The 18,676-nt window shown below is 52.3% G+C and overlaps 7 protein-coding genes across 7 annotated transcripts; 5 read left to right on the top strand and 2 right to left on the bottom strand.

Annotated features, from left to right (window-relative positions):
- Window positions 1–1,161: 1,161 nt before the first annotated feature.
- DSM5745_06295 (uncharacterized protein) lies at window positions 1,162–4,148 on the top strand (the record flags this gene model as incomplete). The annotated part of the gene is made up of 4 exons (XM_026748311.1): window positions 1,162–1,271; window positions 1,329–1,628; window positions 1,680–2,492; window positions 2,543–4,148. 4 exons carry the CDS (start codon window positions 1,162–1,164, stop codon window positions 4,146–4,148), a joined length of 2,829 nt encoding a protein of 942 aa, XP_026602615.1.
- Window positions 4,149–4,203: 55 nt separating this feature from the next.
- DSM5745_06294 (uncharacterized protein) lies at window positions 4,204–7,272 on the top strand (the record flags this gene model as incomplete). Its single annotated transcript, XM_026748310.1, has 1 exon — window positions 4,204–7,272. One exon carries the CDS (start codon window positions 4,204–4,206, stop codon window positions 7,270–7,272), a length of 3,069 nt encoding a protein of 1,022 aa, XP_026602614.1.
- Window positions 7,273–8,005: 733 nt separating this feature from the next.
- On the bottom strand, window positions 8,006–8,948 carry DSM5745_06293 (putative isochorismatase family hydrolase; the record flags this gene model as incomplete). The annotated part of the gene is made up of 4 exons (XM_026748309.1): window positions 8,006–8,078; window positions 8,154–8,373; window positions 8,462–8,774; window positions 8,853–8,948. The coding sequence occupies 4 exons, from the start codon at window positions 8,946–8,948 to the stop codon at window positions 8,006–8,008; spliced, it is 702 nt and encodes a 233-aa protein (XP_026602613.1).
- A 1,745-nt stretch (window positions 8,949–10,693) lies between these two features.
- DSM5745_06292 (fungal specific transcription factor domain-containing protein) lies at window positions 10,694–12,742 on the top strand (the record flags this gene model as incomplete). Its single annotated transcript, XM_026748308.1, has 2 exons — window positions 10,694–10,975; window positions 11,027–12,742. The coding sequence occupies 2 exons, from the start codon at window positions 10,694–10,696 to the stop codon at window positions 12,740–12,742; spliced, it is 1,998 nt and encodes a 665-aa protein (XP_026602612.1).
- A 48-nt stretch (window positions 12,743–12,790) lies between these two features.
- On the bottom strand, window positions 12,791–13,555 carry DSM5745_06291 (uncharacterized protein; the record flags this gene model as incomplete). Its single annotated transcript, XM_026748307.1, has 1 exon — window positions 12,791–13,555. One exon carries the CDS (start codon window positions 13,553–13,555, stop codon window positions 12,791–12,793), a length of 765 nt encoding a protein of 254 aa, XP_026602611.1.
- A 1,450-nt stretch (window positions 13,556–15,005) lies between these two features.
- On the top strand, window positions 15,006–15,494 carry DSM5745_06290 (uncharacterized protein; the record flags this gene model as incomplete). Its single annotated transcript, XM_026748306.1, has 2 exons — window positions 15,006–15,172; window positions 15,230–15,494. 2 exons carry the CDS (start codon window positions 15,006–15,008, stop codon window positions 15,492–15,494), a joined length of 432 nt encoding a protein of 143 aa, XP_026602610.1.
- A 1,511-nt stretch (window positions 15,495–17,005) lies between these two features.
- Window positions 17,006–18,480, top strand: DSM5745_06289 (uncharacterized protein; the record flags this gene model as incomplete). Its single annotated transcript, XM_026748305.1, has 3 exons — window positions 17,006–17,137; window positions 17,184–17,490; window positions 17,540–18,480. 3 exons carry the CDS (start codon window positions 17,006–17,008, stop codon window positions 18,478–18,480), a joined length of 1,380 nt encoding a protein of 459 aa, XP_026602609.1.
- Window positions 18,481–18,676: the final 196 nt, after the last annotated feature.

Below are 18,676 nucleotides of genomic sequence, written 5' to 3'. Positions count from 1 at the left end.
GTTCTTTTCCTTCCAGTAGGTCTATGCCGCAGACTTGAGCCGACAGGCATGTTGATTCTTTAGGGCTTGGGGTTCGGGGTTAGCCATGTCAGATGCCATGTCACATGACGCACATTCTCCCCTCTACATCCTTTCGAGGGCCAGAGAGCTTTCACCCTCAGAACTATAAAGTCGACTAGAGAGTTTTTCAGGCGCGAAAGCTTCTTCAGTGGAGCCATTACCGATGATGAGCCCGATAAAATCGATGTCGTTCTGCCTTTTGACGTTGTTTTCGTGTCTTGTTGCGCTCCCTCCGGAGAGGACGTGGGAGACATGCTGTCAACTTCATCCTCATACTCGTGGCCTTATCAGATATCTCTCCTCCTTCACCAATGAAATGCCAATTGAGCCATAACGAGCCAACTGCAGGGTCCAGAGCGGAATTGCTGATGAACTCGAGTCAACGTGCGGAATGTGAGCAGCCACGATGATGCTCTTGGCCACCCCTACCGTGCTGAGCGATCTCGATAAAAGCTGTCAAGATATGGTTGAGAGCCGTCCTCCAATGGGAGGCAGAAAGAACTTAAGTGGATTGTCGGTTCGTTTCAAGTGACTGCGCATTGCTTGCGGCAGGCGGCCTGATACGTGGACGATTTATATGAACGGTGCATAAGGATTGGTGGGCTCAACCGCCAGGCTTACCTCAGACCTACGGGGCTTGCAAAGGGTCGCATGAAGATCGGCTCAAGACAAGGAAACCTCGATGGGAATATGGACGTAGGGTACTGCATTTCTCGACGGCCCCACGAACGTCGAAGTAATCCTGGTGGATAGCGTCGGGCTGGTTGAGCTCTTCGAATCCACTTCGAGTGGAAACTGTAGCTACGGCAGTCGAGCCAACAGAGACAGGGTCCCAATGCTCTCATTTGTCGCAGTTCGGAGCGAGGCTGGCTGCCGTGTCACCATCCCATACTTCACGGACATCATTCGACAGAGGCCAAACGCCTACCCCTCTTCTCAGCCATGAGAGATTTTGAAAGTCAGACTTCCTCGCATCGCTGAATTCCATAGCTGAGGTGCGGATCCGTCCATGTCCTGCGCGAATTTCGAGGAAAGAGCGTCTGGGGCAGTCACGCGATAGCACCTGCAGCAACAGCAACAGCAACAGCACCTCAGCACGTCATGAGTTTCGGATTCAGCGTCGGTGACTTCCTCGCCGTCATCGAGCTCGTCAGCAAGCTGCGAAAGCGCTTCGTCAATGCACCGGTCGAATTCAAGTCGCTCTCGGACGAGTAAGAATGCTTCCAAACGTTCCGGGAAAGACACTGACCTTGGAACAATTACGACAGGGTGAAACACCTCTCGGTCGCTCTGCAGAATATCAATGACTTTGATCTCGATGACGATTTGAACGATAAACAGAAGAAACGCCTCAATGCGAATACCGAAGCCTGCAGAGAAACGCTAGACTCCCTGAGCACATTGCTGGATCAATACCAGGAGATAGAGACGGTCGGCTCGAGGCCCATAAGTAGGCGGCGCCAGGTATGGAAACGGCTGAAATGGGACCCGGCCCCTGCGCAGGATATCCAGCGGCAGCTCCAGAGCCGGATTGAATCTTTCAATTTATTCTTCGGCTCGCTTAATGCGTGAGAACCTTGATATCCCTCGCGTTCCTTGGAGCTAACTTGGCTGATTAGGGAAATGAACATCTCGCAGAACGCCACCCTCGAAAAGATACACCAGAGCCAGCGGACACAGGAGGAAGAAAAGGTTCTTCAGTGGCTTACCGATGTCGATTTCGGGGCCAAACAGACCGACTATATCCGGCGGCGTCAGCCCGGAACGAGCGAGTGGATATTGCAAACCGCTGAATTCAAGCATTGGGTTGATACCCCGGGAGCACTGCTCTTCTGTCACGGAATCCCTGGGGCTGGCAAGACAATCACAGCTGCGGTCGTTGTCGACTATTTGGCAACGCGGTTTGGCAATGACGAGAGCGTCGCCACAGCATGCATCTATTTCAATTTCAGAGAGGTCTACAGACATGAAGAGCTATTTATGAACCTCCTCATGCAGTTGACTTCTCGGAAGACTGAGTTCCCAGAAAGGGTGAAGGATCTTCATCGCCAGCACAAAGACAGAGCAACGCGACCCCTAGGCTGGGAGATCTCTGAAGCCAACCGTTCCGTCGCAGCGACATTTCCAAAGGTATTTATTGTTGTCGACGCACTTGACGAGTGTCCAGAAGGCAAAGACTACCGAAATATGGTAGTGGACGAGCTGCTCAAGCTCCGGGCAACCAAATCCGTCAATCTCTTCATAACCTCTCGGCCTAGCCCAGACATTCTGGAGATATTCAGCGGGGAAGTTCACATCGAGATCCAAGCAACAAAGGAAGACATTGAAGTCTATGTACACAGCAATCTAAAACTGCTGCCCCGTGTTATCCAAAGAAGTTCGGATCTGCAACAAGAGATCACGTCCTTAATCTCAAATGCTGCAGAGGGAATGTGCGTTTCCTGTTGAGCATCATGACCTATACCCTGCTGACTGCTAGTAGGTTTCTCTTGGCTCAACTGTATCTTCAAGCCTTAGAATGTGCAGTTACAGCTCGAGAAGTGAGAACTTTGCTGGCTCAGTTTCAAAGGCAGTCTTCGCTCCAACCGGGAGAAGATCGAAAATTAGAGATGCTGAGCAAGGCATACGACGACACTATGGGTCGAATCCAGCAGCTCCCTCAATCCCGACGACAGCTTGCGCTAGATGTCCTAATGTGGATTACGTCCGCACAACAACCACTTACAGTATCCCAGCTTCAGAATGCGCTAGCTGTTGAGGAAGGGGACACCGAAATAGATGATGAAAGCCTTCCAGATGTGCAGGATATGGTTACTGTATGTTCTGGACTGGTAACGGTTGACCAAGAAACGGATATTATACGCTTGGTTCATTATACCACGCAAGAGTACTTTAAGGGGGCCTGGAGGAGATGGTTTCCCCATGCCCAGTCCCAACTTACAGTTGTCTGCCTGACATATCTGTTATTTGACACCTTCAGGACCGGAATCTGCATAACTGACGAAGAGTATGAATCGCGCCTGGAGTCCTATCCGCTATATGAGTATGCAGCAAACCATTGGCAGAGTCATTACCGACCGGGCGAAGGGAATGACGAACACGTCCTGGAGTTCCTATGCGACGAACCTCGATTTACCGCAAGTATTCAGGCCAGTATGACATTCGAAGCGGAGGGATTTGATCGTTATGATCGTGACGAGTACAGTCAAAGGCACTTCTATGGGACGACAAGCCTGCACTATGCTGCCAAGCCTGGGCTGGAGCCCATCTTGTTGCGCTTGCTGGAAAACGGCCACCCACCAGACCCGAGAGACATTCACTGGCGAACTCCCCTGATATGTGCCGCACACAATGGTTCAGCAGAAGGGGCTCACATCCTGTTGGAAAGAGGTGCGGACGCGAATGCGAAAGATGGTACCGGCAATACACCACTGCTATGGGCAGCAAGGTGTGGAAATGCAGATGTCGTAGCCCAGCTCTTGCCAAAAGCAAACAATGTGAACGCCAAGGATTATGAATTTGGAAGAACAGCCTTAATATGGGCAGCTAACAACGGCCTGGAAGAGGGTGCGGTTCGGTTACTGCTGAAGCATGGTGCTGACGTTGATGCCCTGGACGACGACAACCGAAGCGCTCTGTCGTGGGCCGCAGAGAATGGCAACGCAAGCATTGTGGAGTTGTTATTGGGACATAAGGCCGATGCCACGGCGCCGGACGATAACGGCCACACACCACTGGCACATGCGGCCTTCAAATGTCACGAAGATATTGTTCGACTCCTCCTCCCAGCGATACGATGCACGAACAACGAGGGATTCTCAGCACAGATTCCGGTATTACCGGCAGTCGTGGGCAACAGTTTATCGATATTGCAGTACCTGTTGAACGAAGGCGCTGACCTAGACTTGTCCTACCCTGATCTAAAGGGAACACCTCGAGCACCCCTGGCATGGGCGGTTCAGCATGGTAATGAGGCCATTGCGGGACTCCTACTGGCTCATGGCGCTGACGTAAATTTCAAACCAAACTATGATGATGAGACGTTTCGGAGATACCAACTACGTCTTGACTACGATGACAAATGGTGATAAATTTCTGGGAATGACTCCGTTGTCATGTGCGGTCTACAAGGGGGACAAGGCCATGGTTCAACTGCTGATAGATGCAGGCGCCGACGTGAATCTCATGGACAATAACAAACGCACACCTCTCTCCTTTGCTGCAGAGAATGGACACGACGCCCTATCCTGTTTACTGCTGGATAAAGGTGCCGACATGCACCTCAAGGACACGACGCATCGTTCGTCGCTTTCTTACGCTGCATCCAAAGGACAGAGAAGCGTTGTGCGAGCACTGCTCGACAAGGGTGCTCATATAGATTCGCTAGACAGCCAGTCGCGAACGCCTCTCAACTGGGCTGCAGAGCATGGGGAGGTAACCACGATTCAACTACTGCTTGAGAAAGGTGCACGAACAAACTTTCATGGGCATTCGAGATCTCTTGTAAATGCGATCTGGCGTGGTCGTACTGAAGTGGCAGGTCTTTTGATATCACACGGTGCTCGTGTGCAGGACCCGTGCTTCAATGTGGGCCAATGGAAGAGTGCAATTGGCGATAATCCGGCCATGATTAAGCTGTTGCTCGAGATTGATTTCGACTTTGATATGACGGATTGGTACCACAGAACCGCTCTATCTTCCGCAGCAGTGGAAGGCGATGTCGATCTGATTAGGCTATTGCTCGAGGGTGGCGTCAAGCCGAACATCAGGGATGGATATGGTGAAACCCCTCTTATGTGTGCCGCTCGAGGGGGCCATGTGGCAGCGACTGCAACATTACTCGAGAATGGAGCCGAGCCAATCTCTGAAGACGAGGAAGTACAGTTGCCCTTGGAGCTTGCTGCACAAACGGGCGATCTGGCGACAGTCAGGCTGTTATCCACGTATGGTTCTTTGGATTGGCTCGCAGGCAGCTTCTCTGAAATCATTACAAATGCTGCCAAAAGAAATGATACCGCCGTGCTTGAACTACTCCTCAACAAATCAGCTATCAGCGTTCGTGGCGAAGCCCTTTACTACGCCCTGAAGGATGGTTGTACGAATGCTGCTGAGATGCTGCTGCATCATGATGCAGATGCGCGTGGCGCTCTCTCAGCCGCAGCTACATACGGGTGTAAAGAGGTTGTAGAAGCGCTGCTGGCAGATGGTGTTTGCTCAGATGAACCGGCACCATCAGATCCAACTGGCCGGACTCCGCTCTCATACGCAGTTGGAAATGGATGCTTGGAGCTGGTAACTCTATTTTCGGAGCATGGAGCCGCCGTGCAATGTATTGACCATAGCGGCCGCACTCCATTGTCCTACGCCTCTGAGAACGGACACACAACAGTTGTCGAGTTTCTCCTGGGCAACGGTTGTGATCCCGATTTTCGGTTACCAAGCGCTAACTGCGAAGGCAGCTACCGGACGCCTTTGTCATTGGCGGCTGCAAACGGCCACAGAACTGTATCTGAACTCCTTCTAAAGTATGGCGCCAAACCAGATGTTGCCGCTCATGACGGTAGGACACCTCTATCATTCGCAGCTGAAATGGGACATACAAGGATGGTTGAGCTCCTGTTAAGCAAGGGCGCTGACCCTAATATCTCCACTCTTGAGGGCTGGACACCTTTATCATCTGCCGCTGAGAGGGGCTATATAGCGATTTGCAGGATGCTTCTGGCCAACGGCGCTGATGTCAATACTCGAACTGTCAGTGGAAAGTCTCCAATATTACTCGCGACCGATTACGATAATACGCCGGAGATCGTCCGAACCCTGCTTGGGTATGATGCTGATGCGGACATTGGCCATGATGCTGGAACGCCCTTGATGCAAGCTTGCCTTTACGAATGGGAAAATACAGTGATCGCTCTACTCGAAAGGGGAGTTTCTCCGAATACAAGAGATCAATATGGGAGAAGCGCAATTTGGTACGCTGTTGGGAGCCAACAAAAAGCCGTGGTTCGTGCTTTGTTGGAGTTCGGGGCGGACCCGAACAGTGCAGACCATGACGGCGTGACACCGCTGATGCGCTCAGTCAAAGAGTCATTCAGGGACCCTCAGAAATCATGCACTCTTTCGATTATAAAGTCGCTGCTTGACAGCGGGGCTGACATAAACGCTTCCGACAACCGCTGTCAGACGCCGCTTTCTTTAGCCGTGGAGGTCGGCAACGCATCAGCTGTCTCTCTCCTACTTTCCCGCGGGGCTTCACCTAATGACAGGGATGAACAGGGTCGAACTGCCCTGTTGCTCGCCGTGGCAAATGATTCGCGGGTGATGGTCAAATCTTTCCTAGCTGCGGGCTTCGATCTTAGCTACATTGAAGACGAAGCTGGATGCAGTCCCATATGCAAGGCAGCAGCACAAGGCAGCATAGAGATTGTGGCGATGCTCTTAGAACACGCCCAGAACAACCTCGCAGCCAGTATCAGCATTCCGCGACGAGCATTCATCGAAGCGGCGATGAACAGACATGAAGAAATGGTGACCCTCCTACTCCGAGCAGACGGCGTTGATGTAACGGGAAAAGCCACAGTTCTATCCTCGTACGCCCAGACAGAACTACAAGACGCGAATGGGCGGCGGCCGCATGATCACTCAGGTGAGACCACAAGGCGGGGAATGGACGATTTCACTTGGGGCTCCGACTACAACCCGAAATATCGCTATCTTCGGAGGATGCTGGCATGGGCAGCACGCCAAGGTGACGTGGAAACGATGCGACTGCTTCTGGATAAACTCGAGGTAGGGTTGCCAAAGGCAGAAGGCCTGAGGGAACTAGCTAGAAAGAGAGGGCACCAAGACGTGGTTGAGCTTGTGGATAAACGTTATTTGACGAGGTACGCTTCGCGACTGCTAACATGGGCGGCAGGAGGAGGTGACCCGGAAAGAGTGCAGTCGATCTTGGACCAATGCAATGTAGGCCTACAGACGGCGCGAGAGGCCATCTGGCTAGCTAAGGACGGAGGGCATACAGCTGTGCTGGAGGTGCTGGCCAAGCACACATTCACGGACATTCCCGACTCTGGAACCGAAAGCGATTCTGAAAATGATGATCCCTGGTGGTCGTCACATTCATCAGACTATTCAGACTCGCTGGAGGAAGAGGATGACATGGAATCTTGGCCTTCGTCTCGCGACGGCGCTGTTCAATTAGACTTGGTTTGAATCTTGGACAGTTGAGCCAGGCCTGGGTTTATTTACGTTAGGTAGGTGCCCTCCAAACGAAGCAATCAACCTCCTTTGACTTTACTTGTTGAATCCAGATTACTTCCTGGGGCATTGGGGCTTACCACCATGTGCTCAAGAGTCCAAGGGTGGCCTTGTCGATACCTCTCTTTTTCTTTCGCCATCTGGGCTTCTCCCAGAAGCCAATCAAGGTTATCAGCTTCAATTCACTCAATACTCCCGGTATACAGCGATGCACACATTGCCGTCTCGTTCTCCTCCTCCATATGTCTCCTTAGCCACAGTTACTTCATCCCTGCCCTGCCTGGAAGGACACCCACCCACGGAAACAAGCGTCATCTCCACGCTCCAGCCCTGGGATGAGCCTTCATAATGATGAACCAATTTGGAAGTTTGAAGAGGATACCTATAGAGCTCCCGTCGATTACTCAGTGATCATCGAGATAGTTAGACACCCGGGCACTTCAATTTACGCCATGGATCTCTCTTCTCTTAACCGGTAGATTACCCATTGAGCTAGCTATCTCACATATAGATCGAAAGTGGTCTCTCTAGGCTTCTGGTCAAGATCTTTTTTCCTCTTTATATCACCCTGCCCACCACTCAATCTCAATCTTCTCGGCCAACGTCAGGCCCAATCAACCTTGCCTAGCTCTTCCCCTCACAATTACCATCAAACGCATCCCCTACCTCTTAAAACAAACAAATCTATTTAAGCCTCAACGGTTCCATTCTCCCTCGCCGCAGTATAGGCACGCCATACAGGCCTAAACAAGGGATTATATCTACCAAGCAGTCAGGGCCAGCCTCCCAAATTGACCGGAAAACACAATGACAGAATCCAGAAAAGGGGCACATACTTGTCCATGGGCGGAAGAATCTCTGGCGTTCCAGGCGTATTCCTCCAGTCCCGCATGAGGTCCCCGACGATAGCAAAGAAGCCCATCAGCGTCACGCCCGCTTTCTCCATCCGTCTGTTTGCGTCCTCGGCGAGGCGAGCGTCCGCTGTCCCGCTTGCTTCGGTGTTGGCGTAGACTTCGTACCCTTCGTCCGCGAGGGAGAGGGCTAGGAAGGCGGTGCCTGTGGTTATTAGTACATCTATACAGCACGGAACGACAAAAAAACAACTTGGATAGGAAATGGAAAAGAAGAGGCTGGGATAACATACAAACCTCTGTAACAATCCCGCCAATAATAAACTGCTGCTTCCCCGTCGCCCGTACTGCATTGCGGAAGTCCTCGTTATCCCACGCATTCACCTCACCCTCGCGGCGGATCAGGGTGGCATTGGGATGCATGTCTATAATCTCCTGGAAGAGTGGACCATTGGGGCCGTCTTCTGTGGAAGTCGTCATTACAACTGGCAAGTTGAAAGTCGTACCGATGGCGGCGTGCGCGAGCATGTTGTTGTAGAAGTCGTTGGCGCTGTAGTCGCGGACGAGTTGGGCGAGGCCGACTTGGTGGTCGACGATTAGGAGGGCCTGGCCGTATTTTAGTGTTAGCTACTTGGTTGCGAGGGAGATGGCATTCAGGTTATGAGAAAAGAGAGAGGGTAGTACGGCATTGTCCTTGTCCAGTCTGTTCCAGGCGTTGACGCAGACGGACGAGGCCAGGATGAGCTGGAGGGTGGTTTGAAGAGCTTGGATACAGCGCATCTTGCTGGTGTTGGTTGAAATGTTAACTGTCTTCGGGTTTCTGTCTCTGCTTGCTTTGCAACGGCTGCTTGGTCTGGTTGATAGTCGCATTGCCCGTTCGCGTCCACCTATTTATACCTGGTCGTTCTCTCGCATCTCCAACTCTTGGATGCTTTGCAATTCTTAACTCATCAGCTACTAAGCATCTATGATGCAACTCTAGGACACTTAGCTGCATTGTTCTGTCTTACAAAGAAGATTCATAAGCTGGAGTCGGCAGGGTCGCTGACTTAGGGCTTGGCGACGACCTTCAAAGTTGAAGAAAGATCGCAACTTCGAGGGTCAAGACAGATCTGGAGAGATTCGAGAAAAGAGAGTAGTCCAATGGGATTACTGCAGTTTCAAGTATCAAGAAAGATGTTTCTTTTTGAGGAAAATATTCTTCTTGAAATCCTTCCACGTACGAGCAGTCAGTTTCATGGTCCAAGATTAGCCCTAATTCAATCTCTAGAAGCACATATCTCACTCACACTCTCCGAGGTTGGCACGCCCAGCTTTAATATATCTCCCCTTATCAATAAGAAACTACTAAGCAGCTCTAAGCCATCCTGCAGGGACGGCGCGTCTTCCCGCAGTAGTTCTTCATCTCACATGTGCTGAGGTCCGAGCGCTGCTTGGTGATGAGGCGGCTGAGGGCATGCTCGGTTCTTTGAGTTTTATTGCGCTCGCGGCGGACTTGATAGCTGCGCGTGGTTGGGTAAGTATTATGGTAGGTAGTATTCATACTAGTCTTGCGCTGTAAGACATGGCATTATGGTGGTAGTGGCAACTACCATAGTACTCTATGGTATGTAAGCTTTGTGGGGTGAAGGCCCACAACGAAAGATATGGTAGGTAGAGGTATCAAGTAGTCGTCAACTACCTCGTATATTCTGGCCAGGAGCTGAACGAGCGGTAGCCATTTACGGTATGCGCTGGTGATAGCACTGCTCATGACTTGAGGGGAAGTGTTGTACAACTCATCCATGTCCGAAGCATGCAGGACGCCTGAAATACGGAGTAGATTGCTGTCCGAAGCGTAGACAGGTGCACTTGGCACCTTAGCCTGCCTCAAATCCAGGGTTCAGCCTTACAGCTGAGGCTGGGCTGCAGGAGGCTACGCTGATACGAGCTAGCCCTAAGAGGAAGATTCGTCATCTCGCACGGGCGGACGAAACTGGCGTCCGTCTGGGCCTTCTTGGAATCCCTAAAAAGGTTCAATGCTGCGACGGCCCAGGCATCTTTTGCCAATCGGACAATCTGCCTGTCCAGTGAGACTAGAGATAGGCTCGTTCGATGACACAGCCACATTGCTACTCCTGACAGCATCGATGGACACATTTTGAGCCTTGAGTCTCGTCTAGCTGCAGAGTTACGGTTTCAGCTCCTGGTATACGAGCCAATCACAACGATGAACTTCATTAAGAGCGGCCTCGTTCAGCCCTATCACTCGTATTTTTGCCCCTTGGCTCCTGTGCTTAAGGCTATTTATCTCTCGATAGCCCTCTCCCGGAGCTACCTAGATAGATGATTTAGTTGCTATCCCACACGAAGCGCAATGAGCCCTTTACGCCAACACCTCGCTTCATCGCCGCTTCCAAGACGCGCATTGCGAAAGGGCACCCGCAGTTGCGCAGAATGTTGGCACCCTCAAGCTTCCTTTCTCTAATTACACTAATATCTGTCCAGGCAAGCGACGCAAAACGCGATGCTTTTATTCTCGACCAATGGATGCTGCATGTGTCGCCTGTCAGCGCCGCGGCATGCCGTGCTTTGGGCAGGAGTTTGTCGACGTACCCTTAGATGATCTTGAAGGGGAGAAGACAGTTGTTGAGCGGTTGAAACGGGCTGAGATTCTTCTGGATACTATCTCGAGGGATATTTCGTCGGACAAGAGTTCGAGCAGTGCGAGTACGAGGCAGTCTTTGGAGAAGGAGGTCGTGCCTGAGGCCACAGAGCTCAGGGTTGATGATGATGCCAGTGACAACGTTTCTGGTGTTGTTCTAGATGTAAGTCCATTTACCTCTATTCCAATCCTGATGTCGGTACATAGTTGACAGGCTCAGATACCACTACAGCAGCAGACCAAAGTTGACGTCTTTGGCGGCCACATTCAGCACTTGGAAATATCCAAAGCCTTGCACCATCGCCTCCCGTCTCAAGAAGACGCCAGTTTGATTATCGGCAGGGGCATGGCAATAGTCTTCGTCCAAGGCATTTGCAACCATTACGGCGAGAAGCTCCAACCCACTTCAGTACTGTCCGCTCTTCCACCGGCTACCGCGCACCCAGTTCTCCTCGCGAGAAAATTCCTCCAGCTGTCGCTTTGCATCCAACGTCTCGACCCGTCATTGAGTGAAGGTGTTCTTTATTTGGGCCAGAGCCCAGCGGACGCCATGTGGATGTACTTCAATCTCGCCTCTAATACGGTCACTTGCCACGAGGAGCTCCTTGATTCGATTGAAGGTGTCGAGTGTCTCCTCTACCAGTCTGTCTACCTAATGAACTCTGGAAACCTGCGGAGGGCGTTGGTATCGCTCCGACGAGCTTCTACCTTGGCCCAGTTTATGGGCCTAGATCGTGCAGCGCCGTATGAGGTGAAGCAGTATGATCCGACGACCAATGTCTCTTGTGCAGTCCTATGGGCACGCATCTCTCATCTGGAGAGGTACCTTTCTCTTTTCCTTGGCATGCCATCGGCCATACCCCGGGCTCTGGCATCTGGTGCACCTGGCGGAAGTAGCGCGGACTTGTTTGAAATGCAGCAAACTGCTATTCTCGAGCGGATGATTGAGAGGAGCCAGGAACGCAACTACCACGATCTGGCCCTAACACAAGACATTGACCGTGACCTGAACAAAGCGGCAAGCGTGATGTCGGCCAAGTGGTGGGCGCCATTGGATCTGAGCCAGAGCACGAGCAGCAAGGACATTCTGGTGAAGGTCATCAGTGCCCAGCTGCAAATTATGCACTATAACCTTCTCACCATTCTTCATTTACCGTATCTCCAGTGGGACGCCACTGACGACAGATTCAACTACAGCAAGGTGACATGCGTCTATGCAAGCAGAGAGGTTCTGACGCGGTGGGTTGCCTTCCGCTCCATTGTGAAAGTCGTTCTTTGCTGCCGTCCGGTGGACTTTTGCGCGTTCACGGCCTGCTTGACTCTTCTTTTGGCATATCTCAATAGCAGCAAGCAGGCGTCAACGATGCTTACCCATCAGCGTCAGGGTGATCGAGCACTCATTGAGACTGCTCTGGAGACCATGGACGAGCTCAATCGGCTGAATGGGGACGAGCTGACGCGCAAGACTGCCGAGCTAGCAAGGAAATTGCTGGTTCTGGAAGCTGAATGCGCTCAAGGAGGCCAAGCTTACCGCAGTAGTGTTGAAGATGATGAAGGCGTCAAGGACGAGCGGACCTTTTACCTGAAGATTCCCTACTTTGGAACTGTGAAACTTGCATGTGATGACAGTTCTTCCCAGGCTGATACGGCGTCTTCGGCATCCTCGAGTCAGGCTCCGACTTGGTCGTCATCTTCGTCGTCGTTTTCGTACGAGAGTCAACTATCTCAACATATGCCTGGGTCTACAAACGGGTTTCCCCTCCCCGACCTCCCAGTAAGCTACCAAGGGTATGAGACGGGGATGCCAGATCTCATGGCCGGTGCAGATACTTGGGCCTTTCAAGGAGTCGACTCTGCCATCTTCAATACCATTTTCGATACCAGCCAGATCACCGATGAACCTTGGGGCGGATATATGCTTTCTCTATAGCTCACCAGGTGCATTACATCTAATTATTGAACACCATATACATCGAACCTAGAACTGATGAGCCGCCACGATAGCACCACCCCCAGGCTCCTGCACAACCGCAACCGCCGCCCACGCCTTCTCTCTGGCCTCGGGCACAATGGGCAGAGGCAGAGTCAGGTCTCCGCCCTCCCAGAACCCAACCTTCTCGATCCGCTGCACAACATTGAGATGTCCCAATTTCTTCCCCTTGTTCACAGACCCCTTCCCAATCTTAACCGTCTGCAAGCGCGGCTCATAAAACAAGACCACGATATCATGCGGCACACTCTCGCTCCGATCCGAGTCAATCCGCACCTCGCTGTCATTCGCATCAAGCAGGATATTCCACCCCCTCTCCCTCCGTATCTCTCTCGCCCTCCCCACAAGCCCAACCGTCTCATCGCTGTTCTGCCCCGTCCCATCAACGACCCCGTCAACCACAACCTGCGGCGTAAAGATACTGCTCCGTCCCCACCGACTCACGTACGCGCGCTGCCGTGCATCCCAGCCCTTCTTGCCAAATGTATCCTGCCACTCCGCGCGGTCGAAATACGTGACGTTGTACGTGAGGAAGGCAACGTTGGGGTTGGCGATGGCTTGGTGGATCTTGGGCACGTTCTTGATGCACGCTTTGCAGCCTTGCGATTGGTAGAGCTCGACTACGGTCAGCGGCTGGATGTCGATGAAGCAGGCGGAGGTATGCACGTGGTTGTCGAGCTCTTCGAGGGGGATCTCGGTGCAGGCCAGCGGGGGCTTCTTTTTGCGGTGGAAGATCTTTCGGAGGGCCGACATTTTGGTCAAGGGTAGAGTATGGAGATAATGTTTTGACTGTACGGGAGGCTGGGTTGGCTGTTCTAATCGTGTTTAAATGAGGTGTATGTATGCGAGATGGCGTTTTCAGGCGAGATTGTGGTGCTTATATACTTCGGCTTGCAGGACTATCAGTTGTCGGATACATCGGCGGAGTCAAACGCCCGAAGGATTGGCCGTGATGTCGAGGTGCTGCTGATGAATGAGAATTAGGGCTTGCGGTCGATCACGGCGGAATTTCGGCGGAGCTGTCTCGGGGACCCCAACGTACTTATGCATAGATTTCTCGTTTATCGTCATGGTGCTGCTGTTGAATATTGACTATTTTGTGGATGATGGGCTAATCTTGTGGATTCTGCATTACTCCGTGGTTTCACTGGGTGGTTGTGAGTGTGATGGGACAGGGTTGAACGCAGACCCGCAAGAATATATATTGCCACCCTCTTGATTTGACACCGAATGTTTGACAGCTCCAATTAGATACGAGGCCAAGGCTTATTGGGGCGTGCTCTGAAAGCCGGAATCGTCAAAAAAGACTCAAATCGGCAACTACACAATGCATCGATTGATTCTCAGTTTATTGGGGTCCTTTCAGCACCGAAGCCTGGGATCAGGTACGTAGCGGAGGGAGAAAGCGTGTTTTGCTGATAAGTTTAAGTTTCAAGATGATTTCCAACAATTGGCCGGTTGGTGTAGTTGGTTATCACGTATCGTTAACACCGATAAGGTCGCCGGATCGAGCCCGGCACTGGTCATTTGATTTTTGCTTTTTGTTTTGCTTCCACCATACCTCTGCGAAGATCATCCTGCTGAGGGAAATGAATTCCACGCTGAAGAATGGACATAGATCTCACCCGGCTGTCACAAAGCCCAGGGCTCCTTCCCCGCGTTTGGCCATCAACCGGTTCACCGTGAATGACCGCGGCATCTGATGCCAGCCTTAGTCCCGCCTGGACTTGGACCCTCAGTCGACGAAAATATGCATATAAAAGTCGAGTACGCCATGAATATGGCACAAAAGACCCTTGATCATATATACTCGTGACTTTTAGAGATTTCACAGTCTATGACCGCGCAATCGTCGTCGAAGAAGATATCCGCCACAGCAATCACCCGCCTGATTGGAGGCACATATCACAAAACCATGATTCGATCATAGAACAAGCTTTACAGCCTCTGAGTTACGGTGCGGACCTACTCCCGCCCAGACTCTCCCTGTACAGAGTTAGGGCTATCCAAAGAACTGCCTTCAGAGTCATTTCACGTGACCAGCCCGGATCCGGACTAGCGCGGGCGGACGGATAAGAAAAAAAAAGCTGACGCTCTCCGCAACTCTTCCACCTCAACATCCACTCTCTCCAACTCTACCGACAGAACGTTTCTTCGGCCGTGATCCGCAGTCGTGAGCCACTATCACTAAAAAAAATCAACCATGGCCGAAGACACCAACGCCGGTAAGACCAACACAAAGCAACCCATCACAGCAGAAACTGACCAACGCAAAGCCTGGCCCATCGCCGATGAGGCGCTCTCCCAGCAGCTCCTCGACCTCGTCCAGTCGGCCACCCACTACCGCCAGCTGAAGAAGGGTGCCAACGAGTACGTCCCCTTCATTTTCCCCGATCGTCGACAGCACACTAACTGTTCATCTCGTAGGACCACCAAGACTCTCAACCGCGGTACCTCCGAGCTCGTCATTCTCGCTGCCGACACCACGCCCCTCCCCATCATCCTGCACCTCCCTCTCCTCTGCGAGGACAAGAACGTCCCCTACGTCTACGTGCCCAGCAAGCTCGCCCTGGGCCGTGCGACCGGTGTTTCCCGCCCCGTCATCGCCACCAGCATCACCACCAACGAGGCCAGTGACCTGATGCCCCAGATCCGCGCCATCAAGGTTCAGGTTGAGCGTCTGATGATCTAGATGGGTTATCTTTGCTATAATCGGGGTTAAGAGGGTGAAGCTACCGGCTTTCAGAATGTTTTGAGACGGGGATGGGCCGTTCGGGAGACGGCGATGAAATTTGATCTTTGTTACGCTATGCCTCCTGGGCCTTTAGTTAGGTTGTGGGAATGAGCTGCTAGGCTAGCGAATTGGACTTGGATTGATTACTTTCTTCTGCTTTGTAGGGGTTCGTCTTGACTGCGAGAAACTACTTGAAGAGGGTGCCTACTATCACTGACAGTAGATCTCGAAGTTCTTCCCTCGCATTTCACCGGTCGTGTTCCCCGTAAGTTTAGACTCATTCCGGCCATCTATTCCGTAAGACTTGGCATCAATCCCTGCCATCTATGCACGTTGAATTTGACACCCATCGATGACTCCAACGATATAATCCCTCAACATAGTCATCCCCAAGTATTTTAGCACGTCTTCGTCTTCGTCAAACCAGTCTGGCATTGCTTACACATCGCCTATAAAAAATGTGGGCGACCCTCCCACTTTCATGTCCTCGTCATCGCCCTACAACGTACTGGCATCCACCAAAAACAAAAAAACATACAACAGCTGGGATTCGCATGTGGTCACCCACCATACTACTAACCAGCCGGCGTGTGGTTTAAGTACGGCTGAGCGGACGGGAAGCCCTGTTCTCCACACCCTGTGGTCGTATGTGCTAGAAGTGCTTTCAAAGCCACTTATATTGATGGTATTCGCAGCTACAGTAAGTGACTTCTCCATCAGGTCCTTCTTCGCGCAGCGCCTAACACACAGTCATACACTTAGAAACCTGTGAGACTGAGCTTCTGGTGCTCAGCCGTGAGTTGGCCCTCGCTGTGCTTGTGGCGGGTGACGGCTCGGACATGTACACTATAAATGTGACAATGTTATCAGTGGACAGTAATCTATGCTAAAGGTACCCGGGGAGTTTAGGGCTTTAGGTGTGTATGATGTCTATCCTCACTAGCTTTGTTTTATCTGCATTGTAACAGGAGCTCGCCATTCGACCCTGGGCTTGCTGGGCGGATCAGCCGGCCTGGAGCCCAATGGAAAAATATCATAAAAAGGGTTAAGAATCAAATAAGAAGGACATAAATAAAGGTCTTTAAGATTTTAAAGTATATAGAGTGCTTCCTCAAGGCACTCCAATTTCACAGAGAGTTGTGAAGGTGTCTGTTTGTCGGGTAAACCTGACAGGATTCCCACACCCATGGAGAACCCTTCTCAGACTTCAGAAGTACAATTATAGTAGTTAGTAGTCTAAAGCCCATGGTGCATGGGGCCAAGTCTGGTCAAACAGCACGGGCAACCCTGGTTCGAGATCACAACCAGTAATCGTGCACATTTGGATATTAGGGCTGGACCGGGCACTTTAGCTTGGGACTAGCTGCTTTAGCCAAGGGTCTTTTTATATTCATCTGATGCCCCTGAGTCCCTGACAATTTAAAACTGGAGTTGCCTGTCACCTTGTCTTTCCAAGTTGGATGGACAAAATGGGCCACCTTACGCATCATCTCAGCGTCTGGACGGCAGGCTTGCTCGCCTCTGCTGCGGCTGAAGGATCGATTCCTCTTGTCAAGAGAGATCATCCCGCCGTGGTCTCAGCACCGGCCATGAAGGATCTGGTATGCTCTCGCATCTGTCTCGAAGATTCGCTTCCTGACCAGACAGGGCGGCTACTGGCTGAATGTGTCGATCGGAACGCCGCCGCAACCACTGGCCTTGCTGGTGGACGCCCAGGCTGCAGGCATTTCTGTGCTGTACCCGGGCGCTGAGAGCGTGGAATGTTCTGAAGAACGTTACTGCTCGTTCTATGGCCAGTTCGATCCTCGCAACTCATCTTCTTTCACGTCGGATGAAGACCATTGGCGAGAGATCCGCCCACGATATATCACTGGCCTGGATACACTCACACTCGGAGATTCAAGGGCCACCAATCTCTCTTTGAGACTGAACTATGTGGATGGCATTTCTAGCTGTGGGCCACCCCAGCCACTTTGACCTGCTACGTACTGACAATCACGCAGACAGCTCCATCGGCATTGGTCCCGACAACACCAGCTTCGTCTACCAGCTCGTCGACCGCGGTCTGATCAGCACCCCGTCCTTCAGCATGTGGCGCGACCCCGTCACCGAGCTGGACGTGGAAGCAGACCCAGGCGACACCCCCGGCGGCATCATCTTCGGCGGCATCAACGCGGCCAAGTTCAACGGCCCTCTGCACGCCTTCTCGTTCAAAGACTCTGCCCCAACCATGACCGTCCCCGTCCGCGGCGTCCAAGTCCACGTCGATCCCACCGCCAGCTTTATATCCACCCCAAACAGCACCACCACAGCTCCGATCAACGCCACCTTCGCCGAAACCCCCTTCGACCTCCAGACCAGATACATCACCTCGTACTTCCCGCGCGACACCGCAATGGCCATCTACGCCGCCCTCAACATGACCAGCACCCGCCGCGACGACGGGTACTATCCCACCCCGCAAGTCCCCTGCAGCCGCAGCGCCGAGAACCACACCCTCACCTTCCTCGTCGGCTCTGCGTCCTTCAATATCCCCTGGACCGCCTTCCTCAGCCCCGCCAACATCCCCAGTCAAGGCCAATGCTCCTTCCACATCACAATCCCCACCGACGACGACGAGTACCCCTCTCCCTACAAGGGAACACTGGGGAGCACGATCCTGAGCTACTTGTATCTGGCCGTCGACTACAACAGCATGATGGTGGGGCTTGCGCCCGTGAACCGGAATCCTGGCGACGATGAGATACGGGAGATTGGAACGGAGGCGCCGCAGTTCCCCGGTGCTGAGGGTGATTTTCCGGACGCCATTTCGGCATATACGCCCGCGCCGACGACGGAGACGGTCGCGACGGAGACTTCGGATGGGTGGGCGGCGGCTATGAGGACTGCTGCGCCGGGTGTGTTGCCTGCTGCTGTGGGCGCTGTCTTGTTTGGGTTGGTTTAGGGCCTTGGTGCTTGTATAGAATTCTCCTGTACATATATGGTATAGTTGGTGGCACTCTCAGCTACGGAACTGGTCCTGGAGAGCTTAGCAAATGCAAATGGAGACCGATGTCTCGTCTACTGGATGATTGGACTCGGCTAAAGCCTAGTGTCCCCAAGCTCATGTCTAGTCTCCGGCCTGTCCGAGCTGATGGTCC

Source organism: Aspergillus mulundensis, assembly GCF_003369625.1.
Source record: "Aspergillus mulundensis strain DSM 5745 chromosome Unknown scaffold_6, whole genome shotgun sequence".
Taxonomy (NCBI): domain Eukaryota; kingdom Fungi; phylum Ascomycota; class Eurotiomycetes; order Eurotiales; family Aspergillaceae; genus Aspergillus; species Aspergillus mulundensis.
This window is presented reverse-complemented; position numbering and strand designations above follow the sequence as displayed.